This window comes from Neoarius graeffei, chromosome 15 (assembly GCF_027579695.1).
Source record: "Neoarius graeffei isolate fNeoGra1 chromosome 15, fNeoGra1.pri, whole genome shotgun sequence".
Lineage (NCBI taxonomy): Eukaryota > Metazoa > Chordata > Actinopteri > Siluriformes > Ariidae > Neoarius > Neoarius graeffei.
The window spans coordinates 48,032,270-48,048,342 of NC_083583.1; the positions used below are offsets into that span (position 1 = coordinate 48,032,270).

General features: G+C 40.1%; 1 protein-coding gene across 7 annotated transcripts in view; it reads left to right on the forward strand.

Annotated features, from left to right (window-relative positions):
• mcf2l2 (MCF.2 cell line derived transforming sequence-like 2) overlaps window positions 1-16,073 on the forward strand; it is a 176,438-nt gene that overhangs the window by 50,614 nt on the left and 109,751 nt on the right. For all 7 annotated transcript variants that reach the window (XM_060941525.1, XM_060941530.1, XM_060941526.1 and 4 more), the window contains one exon: window positions 15,815-15,929. In XM_060941525.1, coding sequence (XP_060797508.1) covers window positions 15,815-15,929 — 115 coding nt within the window. The remainder of the gene's footprint in view (window positions 1-15,814; window positions 15,930-16,073) is intronic.

The window sequence follows — 16,073 nt, forward strand, 5'->3', positions numbered from 1 at the left end:
ACCGGTAACTTAAAAACACAATACAAGTTATATGTATTAACCTAAATGCAGGTAAACGAGTGTTGTTTTTGTTGTTCTGTATCCAAATGTATCCAAATCACATCTTACCCGTCTGTGTTCTCGCTTCTTGAAGGCCGATCTTGTGGCCGATTGTTTTTGAAACAATTTGACTTTCAGTTGTTCGTTCAGTTCTCCGTTCATTCACTTCTTCCACGTAAGGGTGAGATATTGCTGCTGAGGCAAGCATATCCAGCGGAGAAATCAGACAGCTGGTCCACTCAGTCTACATTTTCTCCATACTGAGTACTCTGCCATTACTGCTCGGCTCAGGCAATTACTAAAACCCGGGACAGGATGGGACGTCACCGGTTTTAGCAACAACTGCAGGGAGGTCACTGCCTGAGCGATAGTATGTCACATTCCGTCCTGGGTTTTACCAACAACCCTTGGCTCACACTCCAGGAGAACTGGTGCAACTGAACTTACTTTCCTTTAAAAAATAAATAAATAAAATAAATCCTTTCCTTTTCTTGTAGTTTTCTTTTCCTTTAATTGTTGGTACTGCACCGTCTTTCAATACGGGCTGATAGACAACGCTCCTCAACAGATCAGAGGTCTTGTACGAGTCCTCAGTAAAATATGCAGAGCAGAGGAGAGACCACTTCGTAAGTGCCCAATGTGCCCGTGAACTTCTCGCAAAACACGACCAAATCTTTGCAGTTTGAACATTCTTGGGCCACGAATGCAACGTAAATCCACCTTATGTCGTGTTGCTGCACCTGCCAACAACACATCTACATGGCATGGCAATAAATTAGCTCAAAATGGAAGCTTGAAGTTGCAGTCTGTTCTGTGTTTCAGTATTGTGGAAATGGCGATGAGACCGATGGCCTTCCTGCGGTGACATCACAGATGTCAAGGTCATTCACTCAGACTGCTACCTATATGAATCACTTTAATCCTAAAAATTATTACATTCTGTGTTTCCACTATGTACAATTGGCTGCGGCGGGCCGCCACACCTTGATTTTTGCCGCCGCACCTTCAGGAATACCCCTAGGAGCTATATGTATTCGACTACATTATCCGTTGCTTGCCCAGTCTTTGCGTTTGGGGCGAAGCGCAGTTCCACTGGCCGAGCTAGCAGTTACTTGATTGGTTTCCACGGGTCGCCGTGGGCTCTGATTGGACAACGTTCCGCCTGGAGCAGCGTAGCCAAGCCAACCTGAAGTAAACTAACTGCTACGCGGCTTCGATTACGTTTTCTTCGCCGATTGTCGGGAGAATTAACAATGAATAATCGAATAATAATTAACATCTTTATATTAAAGTAATCATAATTATTGCTATAATTTATCCCATTAGATTCCATGGCGGCCGGCGTCGGCCGTATTGTATCCCATAGCGGCCGGCGTCTGTGTTTTAATAGGCTATATAGATGAATGGACGACGCCATCATCCCATTTACAGATAAGCCTAAATACTCTTAAGATCAATATTTCAGACCCTCTTCGATTTATTTTCATAATAAAAACACGTCTTTGTAATCAATTATTTTTAGATATTTTAGTTTTACTATAGATCTTGCAGTTTGCGAGCCGTCCTTGGATACAAACCACAGGTTCTATCTGATAGCCTATACACAAAATATCGAAACTTCAGACCCTCTTCGGTGTGTTTTTAGAACCAAAGCCATAACGTTTGTATTTAACTATCTTAGTTTTACTATGAGATGTTCCAGCTCCTTCTTGTCCGTAGTCTAACACCGAGTCAATAGTTGGAATTGAGATTAACTGCCACAGTCATTTTACAAGGCTCCGGTGCGTGCTGTTCAAATGGTAGGCTACATCATTTTTGTTGTGGATGAATTGTATTTATACGCTCCATTATAGTGATGACAGTAAACTTGGACATTTAAAAATGGTCCCACGCCACACTTCGCTGTGCTGCTTCTTGTTGATTTTTAAGCAATTGACCTACGCTACGGAAGCTCGTAGGTAACTGAAGCCAGGGTACGGCCAAATGTTTGTCCGTGACAGACAGCGAAATTCATTGCTTGAAGACTTGCACTACGCACAACGCAACAACCTATAGGCTATTCATTTTTGTCGATGAACGTCATTCTTCTTAACGAAATTCTTAATGGTCAATTATCGATTAATCTAGGCTATTGGTTATGTGATGTCCATCCCTAATTCAAGCATACACTGTTGCAGAGTGTACAACACCGACGCGAGTTTTTAAACACAGCCCTTTTTCCGAACGTCAGTGGGTGTGTGTGATCATCTGCGAAATGCCATATCAGATCAGAAATGATCAAAACCACGTTAATTTCAAAATGTCCATGTAAATGTTTTGAAAATATGAACATTTTAGGCAGGTAGCAGTAATCAAGCAGGAGAGCAAAGCAGACTGCCAGAACAGGAAAGAGAATGTGAAAAGAGGGAAGAGAGAGAGGAGAGCAGCCAAAAGAAGGGCAAACACAGGGCCACGGGCTGGGACCCTACATGGGTTGACAAGCCCAGATACAAACCTTGGCTTTACCACACTGACCATGGCAAGTATTCTGTGGCTACTTTAATATCAACCAATTCTGCCACTCATAGTCTTTGTTGTGTTAATTGGCAATAACAAAAACTAACACTGGTCTTTACCAACAGGAATGTTCTGTCGCTTATGTCGCCAGCATAAGCAGACACCAAAAACTGGCTCTCCAAAGAGGCCTTTTATTGAAGGGGTTAGGTGTGGGGGGAATTTAGTCTCCCTGACTGTTTTCTAAACTGCCTTGCTCTGCAGGTTATGCTTGTTCTTTCAAGACTAGGTTTATTCATTTATTCCCTTACAAAGGGTCACCATTTTAGAGTGTGTTTTGTCAAAAAATTTCTCAGAATGCTCCCGTATCCTATTAGGGGAAACACTCATCTCATCTCATCTCATTATCTGTAGCCGCTTTATCCTGTTCTACAGGGTCGCAGGCAAGCTGGAGCCTATCCCAGCTGACTACGGGCGAAAGGCGGGGTACACCCTGGACAAGTCGCCAGGTCATCACAGGGCTGACACATAGACACAGACAACCATTCACATTCACACCTACGGTCAATTTAGAGTCACCAGTTAACCTAACCTGCATGTCTTTGGACTGTGGGGGAAACCGGAGCACCCGGAGGAAACCCACGCGGACACGGGGAGAACATGCAAACTCCGCACAGAAAGGCCCTCGCCAGCCACGGGGCTCGAACCCGGACCTTCTTGCTGTGAGGCGACAGCGCTAACCACTACACCACCGTGCCGCCCAGGGGAAACACTGACATTAGATTTATTGTTAATGCTTAAAACTATTCCTATGCCATTCTTGAGGTCTCCAGGCATTTATAAACAAAAAGTGAGGCCATGGTTCTGCGTATATGCTTTAAGGAGCAATTATGGCAGGTATCACAGACGTCGGCGCTTTGTAACGCTCGAGACGTTTTCCACCATTGGAAAGTTTTTCTTATGTTTTATTACAGCTTCCGTATTTAAGGATTTCATTGTCCAGTCTCAGACTCCCAGTGAGTGCTTTATTTAAGGCAGGGACACTTGTCACAGGCCTAGATTTGTCTTACAATTGATAGTAGACAGTTAAACAAAATGTAGGTTGTATGCTACAAGTGCCTAAATGGAGTGATCCAGATCTCGTTTTTTCTCCAACAAAATACAAACTAACAAAACCTTTTTTTCAACTTTCCTACTAGATTTTCTAACTCTAATTAGATTTTCGAGCTGTACTAAACTTGAACCTGTTTCTTGATGATTAGCCAAAAATTTTAATATCGAGTGTTCAAAAACCTTAACTGGTAGTTTCTATACTGTAAGTGTAGTATAGCGAAAGAAAAATGCTTAATACTTCTTCCTAAGTGTACTTAGAGATGCTTATAGTGTAACTTCACCCCCAGCTTCGATCCTAGCTCCACCCACTGCTTACTTTTGAAAAATGTTAGGTGGGCAAGGGGAGGGACTGAGAGGAGCAGGAAGGGCTGAGGAGGGGAGGGGTGGTTCAGGGGAGTCTCGATCAGCGTATATTTGAAAATGAGCATGATTTCACAGACTCCCACTCGAGGATGGGTGCTGGAGGAGGTGGGCCACCCATCCCTGGTTAGAAGGCATTAGCATTCTATTTTTAATAAACATTTCAGGATGTAGAGAGGTACGAAATGGATGACTCTATGTCAGCATTGGTCTTGCAATTTTCAGGATAAGTTAAACCAGCAAATGGCATTTTTGAGTCATTTTCAACCCATAAAATGCCAAGCTTTAAAAAATGGTAATTTTGTTGATATTAACACCAGCCCTGATGTATTTGATCATATTACAGTCATATCATTGAGTGTGCAGCTCAAAAAACACTTTTAAGGATGCAGTACCTCTTTAATACTTCTTTCCTAGTGTGCTTTGGGGAAGCCATGGCCTAATGGTTAGAGAATCAGCTTTAGGATTTTTTGGATTGCTGGTTCGATTCCCTGGACAAGCAGGATGGGTTAAAGTGCCCTTGAGCAAGGCACCTAACCCCCAACTGCTCCAGCAAGGGTTGTGGTGTACCTTGTGTCTGATTAGCCAAAGAAAAACTGATATGATTATCAGTTCGGATTACCTGGCTAAAAATAAATAAATAAAAAAAAAAACAAATGTGTTTAGGAAGATACTTCTTCCTACGTTCACTTTCACATGCTACTATAGCGAAAGTAAGCTGAGTGTACTTATACATGCTTCTTTACAGTATAAAGAAGGTAAAAATGTGTATTTCGACATGCTAGTATGACAAAAGTAATGTAAAAGCAAATATGTAATATATAATGTATTTAGACATAGAAAATATAAACTCTGTTTAATATTAGTACACTTCTTTCTAAGGTTAGCCTGTCGGGGTGAGTACTTATAGTTAACTTGAGTAAATGAGCTTTTTCATATGAGGTAGGTTGAAAGCAAGGAAATCATGCTAAAAAGAAACAACTACTAAAAGCTTTTTAAAGTTAATTTAAAAAAACAACAACTTTGTATTGCCTTTTCATAGTTTTAACTATGTTTTGGCTGTTTTAGCATGTGACAAAGCTAGCCTGACCCCTCGGAGATTAGCACTGCTGTTGATGTAAGTATGTGGAATTTACCACTAAAGACAAATTTCTCTTGACAGAGTTTTTTTTTTTTAAATCCCCTTCCACCCATTCCACACCACCAGAGACTGGGAAATCTAATTTGACCTCAGTTTGTTCGTAGCAGACCTGCTGTAGCAGATGACTGCTGATGGGAAGAATGCAGTGAAGGACTCACATGAAATCAGCTTCAAACTCTCTTGGCTTTGACCTTGGTGCAAGGTTGTAATATGGCTGCCGAAAGATTTAAATTCCAAACTTTTGGTGATCACCACCCTAATGAAGGCTCTAAACTTCAGAAACTTGAGCTGAATCTTCGAGCATAATCTCATCTCATTATCTCTAGCCGCTTTATCCTGTTCTACAGGGTCGCAGGCAAGCTGGAGCCTATCCCAGCTGACTACGGGCGAAAGGCGGGGTACACCCTGGACAAGTCGCCAGGTCATCACAGGGCTGACACATAGACACAGACAACCATTCACACTCACATTCACACCTACGGTCAATTTAGAGTCACCAGTTAACCTAACCTGCCTGTCTTTGGACTGTGGGGGAAACCGGAGCACCCGGAGGAAACCCACGCGGACACGGGGAGAACATGCAAACTCCACACAGAAAGGCCCTTGCCGGCCACGGGGCTCGAACCCGGACCTTCTTGCTGTGAGGCGATAGTGCTAACCACTACACCACCGTGCCGCCCTCCTTGAGCATCATATTGACAAAAAAGCTAAAAGTATGTCCCAAATGGATGGTTTCGGAGAAACTCTTATGTAATGGGTGTACTTTTCCTAATCTTAATTCCCTTCAGTTTTAATTTTCAGTGTTAGAGTAATTCATGAAGCATTTTTAGCTCTAAAAGCAGCTCCAAAACTGCAGCAACTTAAAGATCATACAGAGGAATCTTATGCCACTTGCTTTCATCACTAAACTTGCTGATTTCAACATAGTTGAAAGATTTGATGAGCTTAGGTATTGTATCAATCTTGAGGTTATTGCTATGATTTCTTATAAGGAAAGTAATATAATAAAGACCTAGAAAACTGCACTTGGAGGCTTACTTTAGCTTCCCACCCCTCTATTTTGGTATTATTTGCTCAGTTGCGGATTTTAACAGAATCTAAAATAAAAATAAATTGTAAATGTACTTTTATATTTCAATATGTTGTATAATATATGGATCAAGGCAGCCCCCATTTCCCATACATTATAGTTATAATATATTGACCATCTACTATATGATATGAGATCATTTATACTGTATTATACAATGAATGTAGATGTATATTTTGTTCAGCTATCATAGCTGGGTTTATGAAATGCCCTGTGTATATCACCTTGTATATGTTACCTTGAGAAACCTGACAAAATTCAGTAGCTATAATAGGAAATGTCATGCTGGCAGTTATAATAGGTGTGAGCCAGGGGCGTCACTAGACCCAAGACCATACTGGGGCACAAAAGGGGCACAGGAAATGTATGCGAGCGCGCGAGCTAAAAATTTTGCACTATATTTATATTTATATTTTTTATATAATATATATTACATTTTATGTAATATATATTATATTTTATGTAATATATATTTATATATTGATATTTATATTTAGAAACGGCCTGCTTAAAACTAGTCACTAGAGCTGTAAAACTCAAAATGATTACGAGGACACTGAATCCAGGTCAATCATTTAATAATAACAGTATGAATATTTGCAACATTTGTGATAATAGCAATGTAATACTTATACTGTTGGTAATATTGTAAAAGAACATATTAACATACAATACAACACCGCCGAGTTTTTAAACTCAACCAAGAGTACTTAATGGCCAACAGTATTCACACTTGATACCTTTTAAATCACCAAACATATCTTTGTAAGCACACGCATTTTCAGCATTGAACATCTCTAAACACAATCCAAAAGCCTCTAAAAGCACCACTGTGTGTGTGTGTGTGTGTGTGTGTGTGTGTGTGTGTGTGTGTGTGTGTGTGTTACAAAAATGACAGTGGAATTACTGTCTACTAACCTGTAAACAGTTGAAAAACACGGAGAGATGGTTTCCCCTGCTCTGAATTTCATTGCATCTGAGGGCTGCTGGAGTCTGCGGTCCCCATAGCAACCAAGATGTTACTCATGTCACGCGCACACTTTTTTCACATTGCTTAGTGTGCGCGAGGCCAGCCAAAACTACCAATGTAAAAGCATTGTAGATGGTCTTCTTCGCGCATCGGTTAGCCTACCCCACGTTATGAATTAATTAAATTGCAGCTATTCCCAAGTTTAAAATTCAGAGCGTTTCGTCACTGGATTTTTTTTACTGGGGCACTACAGATCTATACTGGGGCACGTGCCCCAGTAAAATACCCCTGGCGACGCCGATGGTGTGAGCTCAGCTGTGGCGTGTGAGAGATAATGTGCAGGATATTAAAGTGTGATACAGTGGTGCTTGAAAGTTTGTGAACCCTTGAGAATTTTCTATATTTCTGCATAAATATGGCCTAAAACTTCATCAGATTTTCACACAAGTCCTAAAAGTAGATAAAGAGAACCCAGTTAAACAAATGAGACAAAAATATTACACTTAGTCATTTATTTATTGAGGAAAATGATCCAATATTACATATCTGTGAGTGGCAAAAGTATGTGAACCTTGCTTTCAGTATCTGGTGTGACCCCCTTGTGCAGCAATAACTGCAACTAAACGTTTCCGGTAACTGTTGATCAGTCCTGCACACCGGCTTGGAGGAATTTTAGGCCATTTCTCTCTACAGATCAGCTTCAACTCTGGGATGTTGGTGGGTTTCTTCACATGAACTTCTCGCTTCAGGTCCTTCCACAACGTTTTGATTGGATTAAGGTCAGGACTTTGACTTGGCCATTCCAAAACATTAACTTTATTCTTCTTTAACCATTCTTTAGTAGAACGACTTGTGTGCTTTAGGGTCATTGTCTTGCTGCATGACCCACCTTCTCTTGAGATTCAGTTCATGGACAGATGTCCTGACATTTTCCTTTAGAATTCGCTGGGATAATTCAGAATTCATTGCTCCATCAATGATGGCAAGCCGTCCTGGTCCAGATGCAGCAAAACAGGCCCAAACCATGATACTACCAGAACCATGTTTCACAGATGAGATAAGGTTCTTATGCTGGAATGCAGTGTTTTCCTTTCTCCAAACATAACGCTTCTCATTTAAACCAAAAAATTCTATTTTGGTCTCATCCATACACAAAACATTTTTCCAATAGCCTGGCTTGTCCACGTGATCATTAGCAAACTGCAGACGAGCAGCAATGTTCTTTTTGGAGAGCAGTGGCTTTCTCCTTGCAACCCTGCCATGCACACCATTTGTTGTTCAGTGTTCTCCTGATGGTGGACTCTTGAACATTAACATTAGCCAACGTGAGAGAAGCCTTCAGTTGCTTAGAAGTTCCCCTGGGGTCCTTTGTGACCTCGCCGACTATTACACACCTTGCTCTTGGAGTGATCTTTGTTGGTCGACCACTCCTGGGGAGGGTAACAATGGTCTTGAATTTCCTCCATTTGTACACAATCTGTCTGACTGTGGATTGGTGGAGTCCAAACTCTTTAGAGATGGTTTTGTAACCTTTTCCAGCCTGATGAGCATCAACAATGCTTTTTCTGAGGTCCTCAGAAATCTCCTTTGTTCGTACCATGATACACTTCCACAAACATGTGTTGTGAAGATCAGACTTTGATAGATCCCTGTTCTTTAAATAAAACAGGGTGCCCACTCACACCTGATTGTCATCCTATTGATTGAAAACACCTGACTCTAATTTCACCTTCAAATTAACTGCTAATCCTAGAGGTTCACATACTTTTGCCACTCACAGATATGTAATATCAGATCATTTTTCTCAATAAATAAATGACCAAATATAATATTTTTGTCTCATTTGTTTAACTGGGTTCTCTTTATCTACTTTTAGGACTTGTGTGAAAATCTGATAATGTTTTAGATCATATTTATGCAGAAATGTAGAAAATTCTAAAGGGTTCACAAACTTTCAAGCACCACTGTATGTGGCATGTTTTATATATTGGTGAAGACCAAATGTCTGGATCCCACTGAGGAAAACAGATTTTTTATTTTTATTTTTTAAACTAAAAGGAACTGTTTCCTTTTGGTTACTGAGGTTGATGTTGGGATTAGATTTAGGTGTAGTAGAACATTAATTAGCTGTGTTAGTAATTACATCACTGGAAGGTCCTCACTAGGATAGTAAGACAAACGTGTGTGCGTGCGCACATTTGTGTGTAGGTGTCTGTCTGTGGGAGCATCTGTGTGTGTGTCAGTGTCTTTGTGTATGTGTGTGTCAATTAAACATTGAATATACAGCTTAATGATTTGACTCAGTGTGATTACATCCCAGTGAATACTTACTGACCAAAGTGCTAGTTCCTGGCTTCATCCAGCTTGACATAATTCAGCCCATAATAAGAAGTCTGCTTTTGGTTGTTCCTGGTCCTCTTTGATTTGACACCTAAATATGTCTTTTTTTGGTTTATGTGAAGTGTATATATTCAGTTCATAATGTTATATTAAGTTTAAGCTTATATTAAGTTTGTCATCTTTGTTAATTTTTATAATAGTCATTTGTTCTATATCTTTAAAAAACATTTAAAAACTGTGGGCTTGGGAAGTATTTAGATCCCTTCACCTTTTGCACACTTTATTATATTATGTATTTAATTTAAAATGGATTAAATTTACTTCTTTACGGTTAACTTATACACAGTAATCCATAATAATCGTGAAAACATCCATCCATCCATCCATCCATCCATTATCCGTAGCCGCTTATCCTGTCCTACAGGGTCGCAGGCAAGCTGGAGCCTATCCCAGCTGACTACGGGCGAGAGGCGGGGTACACCCTGGACAAGTCGCCAGGTCATCACAGGGCTGACACATAGACACAGACAACCATTCACACTCACATTCACACCTACGGTCAATTTAGAGTCACCAGTTAACCTAACCTGCATGTCTTTGGACTGTGGGGGAAACCGGAGCACCCGGAGGAAACCCACGCGGACACGGGGAGAACATGCAAACTTCACACAGAAAGGCCCTCGCTGGCTGCTGGGCTTGAACCCGGACCTTCTTGCTGTGAGGCGACAGCGCTAACCACGACACCACTGTGCCGCCCTGGTGAAAACATGTTTTTCCAAATTTCTGCAAACTTTTTAATAAGTTTATATTAAATATCTCATTTAGATAAATATTCACACCCTTGTGACTCAAACTAGAGCTCAGGAACATCTTGTTTGCTTTGATTACCTTGAGAGAATTTAACTGTGTTAAGACACAGACCTGGGAAAGGGTATGAAATAACTTCTCTTTGGCCCTTCAGAAGTCCTCTGCAGAGATGTGTAAAACCTTTGACCATCTCAGAAATCCATCAATCATATGGAGACAGAGGCCAATCCAGAGTAAAATGCATATGATGAGCATTTAATGGAATCTGAGAACATGAGAAGTAAAATTTCTCTGTTCTGTTGATACAAAAATTAAAACTGTTTTCAGCTGAATTCAAGTTCTATGTCTGGCAAATACCAGGTACTACTCATCAACTGGCTAATAATATCCCTCCTGTGAAACATGGTGGTGGCAGCATCATGCTGCGGGGGTACTTCTCACTGGCAGTGACCGTAATATTGGTCAGAATTGAGGGAAGGTTGAATGCAGCCATGTATCTAGAGGTCCTTGAAGAAAACCTGGTCCTTAACCTTAAGCGCACAGCCAAGACAAAGCTTGAGTGGCAAACCTCTGAATAACCTTGAGTGGCCCAGTCAAAGGTCAGCCACGAAACCACATAGTACAGTGGTTCTCAAACTTTTTTCACCAAGTACCACCTCAGAAAATACTTGGCTCTCCAAGTACCACCATAATGACCAACATTAAAATACAGTAGCGTAGTAGGCCTAAGTATTCATTAAAAACAAGGCGGAGGTTTTATTTAACAAGTATATTTAATATTGTTGGCCACTGTAACATTACACACAGTACTTTGAACAGTAACACTGTGTTTAAATATAGGAAAATAAAACACTGTACTTAAATAATGAATCAAATAAAATTAATTGCACATAAAAGTGAAATAAACATTGTACTAAAATAAATATTAAGACAGTTCTTAAAGATTAAATGAAAATGCGCTTAAAAGTTAAATAACTGTACTGTACTTAAATGTTAAGTAAAAAAAAAGTACTGTACTTGATGTACTTGAAAAAAATCAAAACAGGCTATGCATAGCTGCAGTTCTTGCCTCTTCTTAACTCCAGTGACTGCTTTCTGAAACAGAAACACACACCCACAAACAGAGGAAGAACAATAAGATTAAGAATAAAACAAAAGTGAGGAAAAGCATTAAGAATAACAGCTGTAGTTAAATATACGCAGACTATTGACTGATTGACTATTGATTGACAACTTACTGAGCTTAATGTGATGGGTGTGCATGCCTCTGTGAACACAGTCCTGCAACGTTTGGGTCAATGGAGGTCAGCTTCAGTCTCAGGTTTGGCTCAGCATCCACCCTGCTTCTGTACTTTGTTTTTATGACAACAAGTGAAGAAAAGCCTTTCTCGCACAGGTAGGTGGTCACAAAAGGAAGGAGAAATCGCACAGTCTTGTCAGAAAGCACAGGGTATTCACTGTACTGCTTCATCCAGAAGTCCGACAGAGTGTGCTTTCTGAAAGATGCCTTCAGTGTCGATGTGAAGTTTCCTGTGCTTTGGCTACGGGTGTACTATAGGACAGAATGGTGGACTTGGACTGCTTCAGTTCATCATGTTTTCGTTTAAAAAAATGCATTGGTTTGTCCTTTAGTGCTGTGTGTTTGGTTGTAAGATGCCGTTTGAGATGCGATGGTTTCATGGACTCATTGCTCAGAACGTTGCCACATACAACACACTGCGGCCTGGGCAGCTCCTCTGTCCCGCTCCAAATGAATCCCAGTTTTATGTATTTTTCGTCATACTTCCTCCTCACTGGTTTCTGCCGTTTGCTAGCAGTTCTGGGGCTGGTTTTGCCACTGTCGTTAGCATCTGCGCTCGGCTCACACACGTCCTCTTCAGTTCTCCCTCTCTCCTGATCCACGCTCCCATTCGCGGATTTAAGCCACGACAGTAATTTTGTCGTACTCGTCATAATTAGCAAAGCCACCTCCACCTTTTCCCATCACAGCCTAGTCTGTAGCTACCAATGGCGGATAACCGTCTGTCAGCGGAACCGGCAGGAATGTGTACGTATGCTATGTATGGCTACCCAGAAGCACTTGCAAACTTTTTTAAATTATTAACTTAATTTGTATCTCCTTTCATTTTCTTGTCATCGGTTGATAAGATATTTTCATCCATTCGGATATTATGGATAGTATTTCACGTTTTATTTTTATTTATATTTAATTAAGTGATCCTTTGGCATACCACTAGATGGAGCCTGCATACCACTAGTGGTACGCGTACCACAGTTTGAGAATCACTGACATAGTACATTAGGGTGGTCCTCAAATATATGCCAAAAATAAAAATTTGACTTTCTTAAGGTGCTTCCTCACCAAGTTGTTCGGCTTGCTGAGAAAACATTTTGTGCAAAATTTTATTTTGATACAACTATTCTAACCACTGCCATGCACGGGTTGAAATTTGTACTATTTGAGCATATTTGCGAAAGCCAACAAAAAGCAATGTGCATGTTCACCTAAGCAATACATATTGAAAAATGACAAACAGGAGTCCAAGACAAATAAAAACAATATTATGTGCCACTGTTCACATATTTGTTTAGATCAAACAGTCATAATGGGTGGTGTTTTGTTACGATTTCTTGGCTTCCGGGAACTAACGCTGATGCCATTCCACTGCTTGCAACAGGTATTGCCGCTGCTGCTCATCTTTTGTCAGGATTTGATTATAGTCCTGGATTAGTGCCACTCCTCTCTCAGCAAAGTCACTGACCACGGCAATACCATGCAGCATAGATTTACATAGAAGACTAGATGCCTCGTCCCCGTTGCCCGTCAACGAAGTCGATCGTCTGCACATGGCGGCCATCTTACCTCAGACAGCTGGCTTACCCATTACATTGTGTTGGTAGCGGTATGTACTTTTCAGATGACCGTAACTTCCTCAAATTTCAATCGATATTCAAACGGTTTGGAAACGGAAGTATGTATTTATGATATTAATGATGAATAATCATTTTATGTTTTAAAAAAATACGCATAGCTTGGCGAAAATATTTCAGTATACTACAGACTGTAAGACAGGATGCATGCTGAAATTCCTGTGCTGTGAGAAGCCTAACACTGCATACTTATGGATAACTGCGGCCTTAGGACAAATAACCATACAATTTATTTCCAATTTTTAGTGAAAATATTTTTACATGTGATAGGGCCGTAGGGGAAGCTAAAGTTAAATAAACAGCTTACTCACTTCTGAAACTTCAGAAATACTTCATCCACCTCAAAAACCTAATGCACTCACAGCATAGCAAAATAACAAATGTAAACTCACATCATAGCATAATAACAAATGCACTGCCCGAGTAAGTAATAGTATAAAACAGTGACAGCGACTCACAGTAGTTTGTGACAAAAAAGCATTTAATTAATCACATGTGGTTATACTTCCAAGGATAAAAAGATATCTTTACATTTACAAAAAGAACATTCAAAGCTGATTATCATGTCAAAGTCAATATATGTTAGCACAGAAGATTGAAATTTCATTTGACTAGGCTCCAATGTGCAGTTAAAATAAAACTAAACATACTGATATAAACATCTACAATTAAAACACACACACAGACACACACATCATCTTGTCATCAAAGTCAGTACTTTGATTTCCTGTAAATCATAATGTGAGTGCTGTGCTTGTGTAAGTCTTCAGATTTTGTTACATCTGCCTCGGGTCACATTTTTGAATGCCTCAAAAATGTGACCCGAGGCAGATGTAACAAAATCTGCCACAGTTTTGTTTGCAACGGCTTCCTTTGCCTGTGTCCACTGTTGCACGTGGCTGATTATCATCATTCGCTTTGTCTTTCAGAGCAGCCACGATCCCACGCTTTTCATCATCTGTGATGCTGCTGTCAAATAGGGCAAGCCCGGCTAGGTCCTCACTCAGATACCAGAGGTGTCTGGCAAACTTCTTGCTGGTGGCTTTCGCAATATCAGAATCAGGATAGGAGACCAGTTCCTTCAGGAATGACAAATCACCAGCTGGAGCAGCGATTGCAGATGGAGCACTGAACCAGGCCTTGACATACAGTGCTCCAGTGAAAGCTGTGAAGCGTTTCAGGCCAGAGAGTTCCTCAGTAGATAACTGAAACTGGTTTCTAAACAAAAACATCTTGATTGCATAGATGACATGTGCCATCTACCTGGCATGCAAAAAACAGGGCTCATGTGGCAGTGGTTAATATTATTCAAATCACTTGAAATTTTACCCAAGTTATTTTTTCCCCAAGTGGAACAAGAAAATGAAGTAGCACCTTTAAAAAGTTGAAGTTTGTTTTTGGGGACCACCCTAATAGTACATCTGTGGAGAGACCTGAAGATGTCAGGTCTCTCCCCATCCAATCTAATTGCGCTTGAGCGGATTTTCCAGGAAGAATGGGAGAAACCATATACAAAGTTGTAGAGACTTACCCAAGAAGACTTGAAACTGTAATTGCTGACAGAGTACTGAATAAAGATTCTGAGTACTTAATGAATTGAGAGCTTTCAGTTTTTCGATAATTTTGCAAAAAAAAAAAAAATCGAAACATTTTTTTCTTTTCACTTTGTCATTATGGTTTATAGTGTGTATAGACTGATAGCCAGGAGTCTATTTAATCCATTTTATATACACTGTATAGCATAATACAGTGCCAAAACTGAAGGGGTCGGAATACTTTTCAAACCCACTGTATATTGAATTAGATTTTCCTTTACTGACTCTGAAGGTGAGTTCATTTTTAAAGTCAATTTACTAAAGAGTTCTTGATTTTTGTGAAATTGTTGCCAGTCAAGAAAAGTCGTGATGAAAAGCAATTCCATGATTCATTAGCTATGTGCTTATCTGGTACTCAAATGGTTTTGTGAGAAACACCAACAGATTGTATTTGCATTTATTTAATTAACACATTTCTAGAGTGACTTGCATGTGTGAGGCCAAATACATACGAAGACTTTCAAGGTGACCTACTAACACTGTGGGAACAACATAGTTGTTGGTTCTCGGAACATTAACCACCATCTTACCACTATCTCTCTCTCTCTCTCTCCCTCCCCCCAGAACAGGAAATATTATGAAGCTCAGTGTCACCACCTAGTGGTTGAGATAAAACAAGAATGACTCACTGTGTATGCTATTCCCAGCCCAGTCTCACAGAAAAAAAAAAAACATATTTGCATGCACCTTATCTGCAGCACCGTCTGTAGGACAAAAATCAACCTTCTAGCATAAGCTATTATGTAAAACTTCCTCACTGACATCAGTATTACATGGTGACAAAATGTGATTTGTTTTGCATGAATTGAAGAAAGGAAAGTTATTGTTGTCATGTGAACATGTCTGAATGTACTGAAGAAATACAATACCTATTAGTATACTCTGAGTAAATGTCTGTCAGTTCAACAAGACATAACATGTTTCATTCTGTGCAGGGGGACGAGGGAAGGATGGTGCCCCAATCATTACTTTTCCAGAATTTTCTGGCTTTAATGATCTTCCTGATGAGGATTTCATTAATGTAGTGACATATCTGACCAGCATACCCAGGTGACCACCTCTCTATCACATCCCTTGTTTTTTTTTTTTTTTAAAGAATTTATTTTAGAAAATGGCATTGCTCAGAGAAAGTTAAAAAAATGTCAAAAATTACAGAACTCTTTGCTTGAGACTGTCTATCTTATTTTCAACATG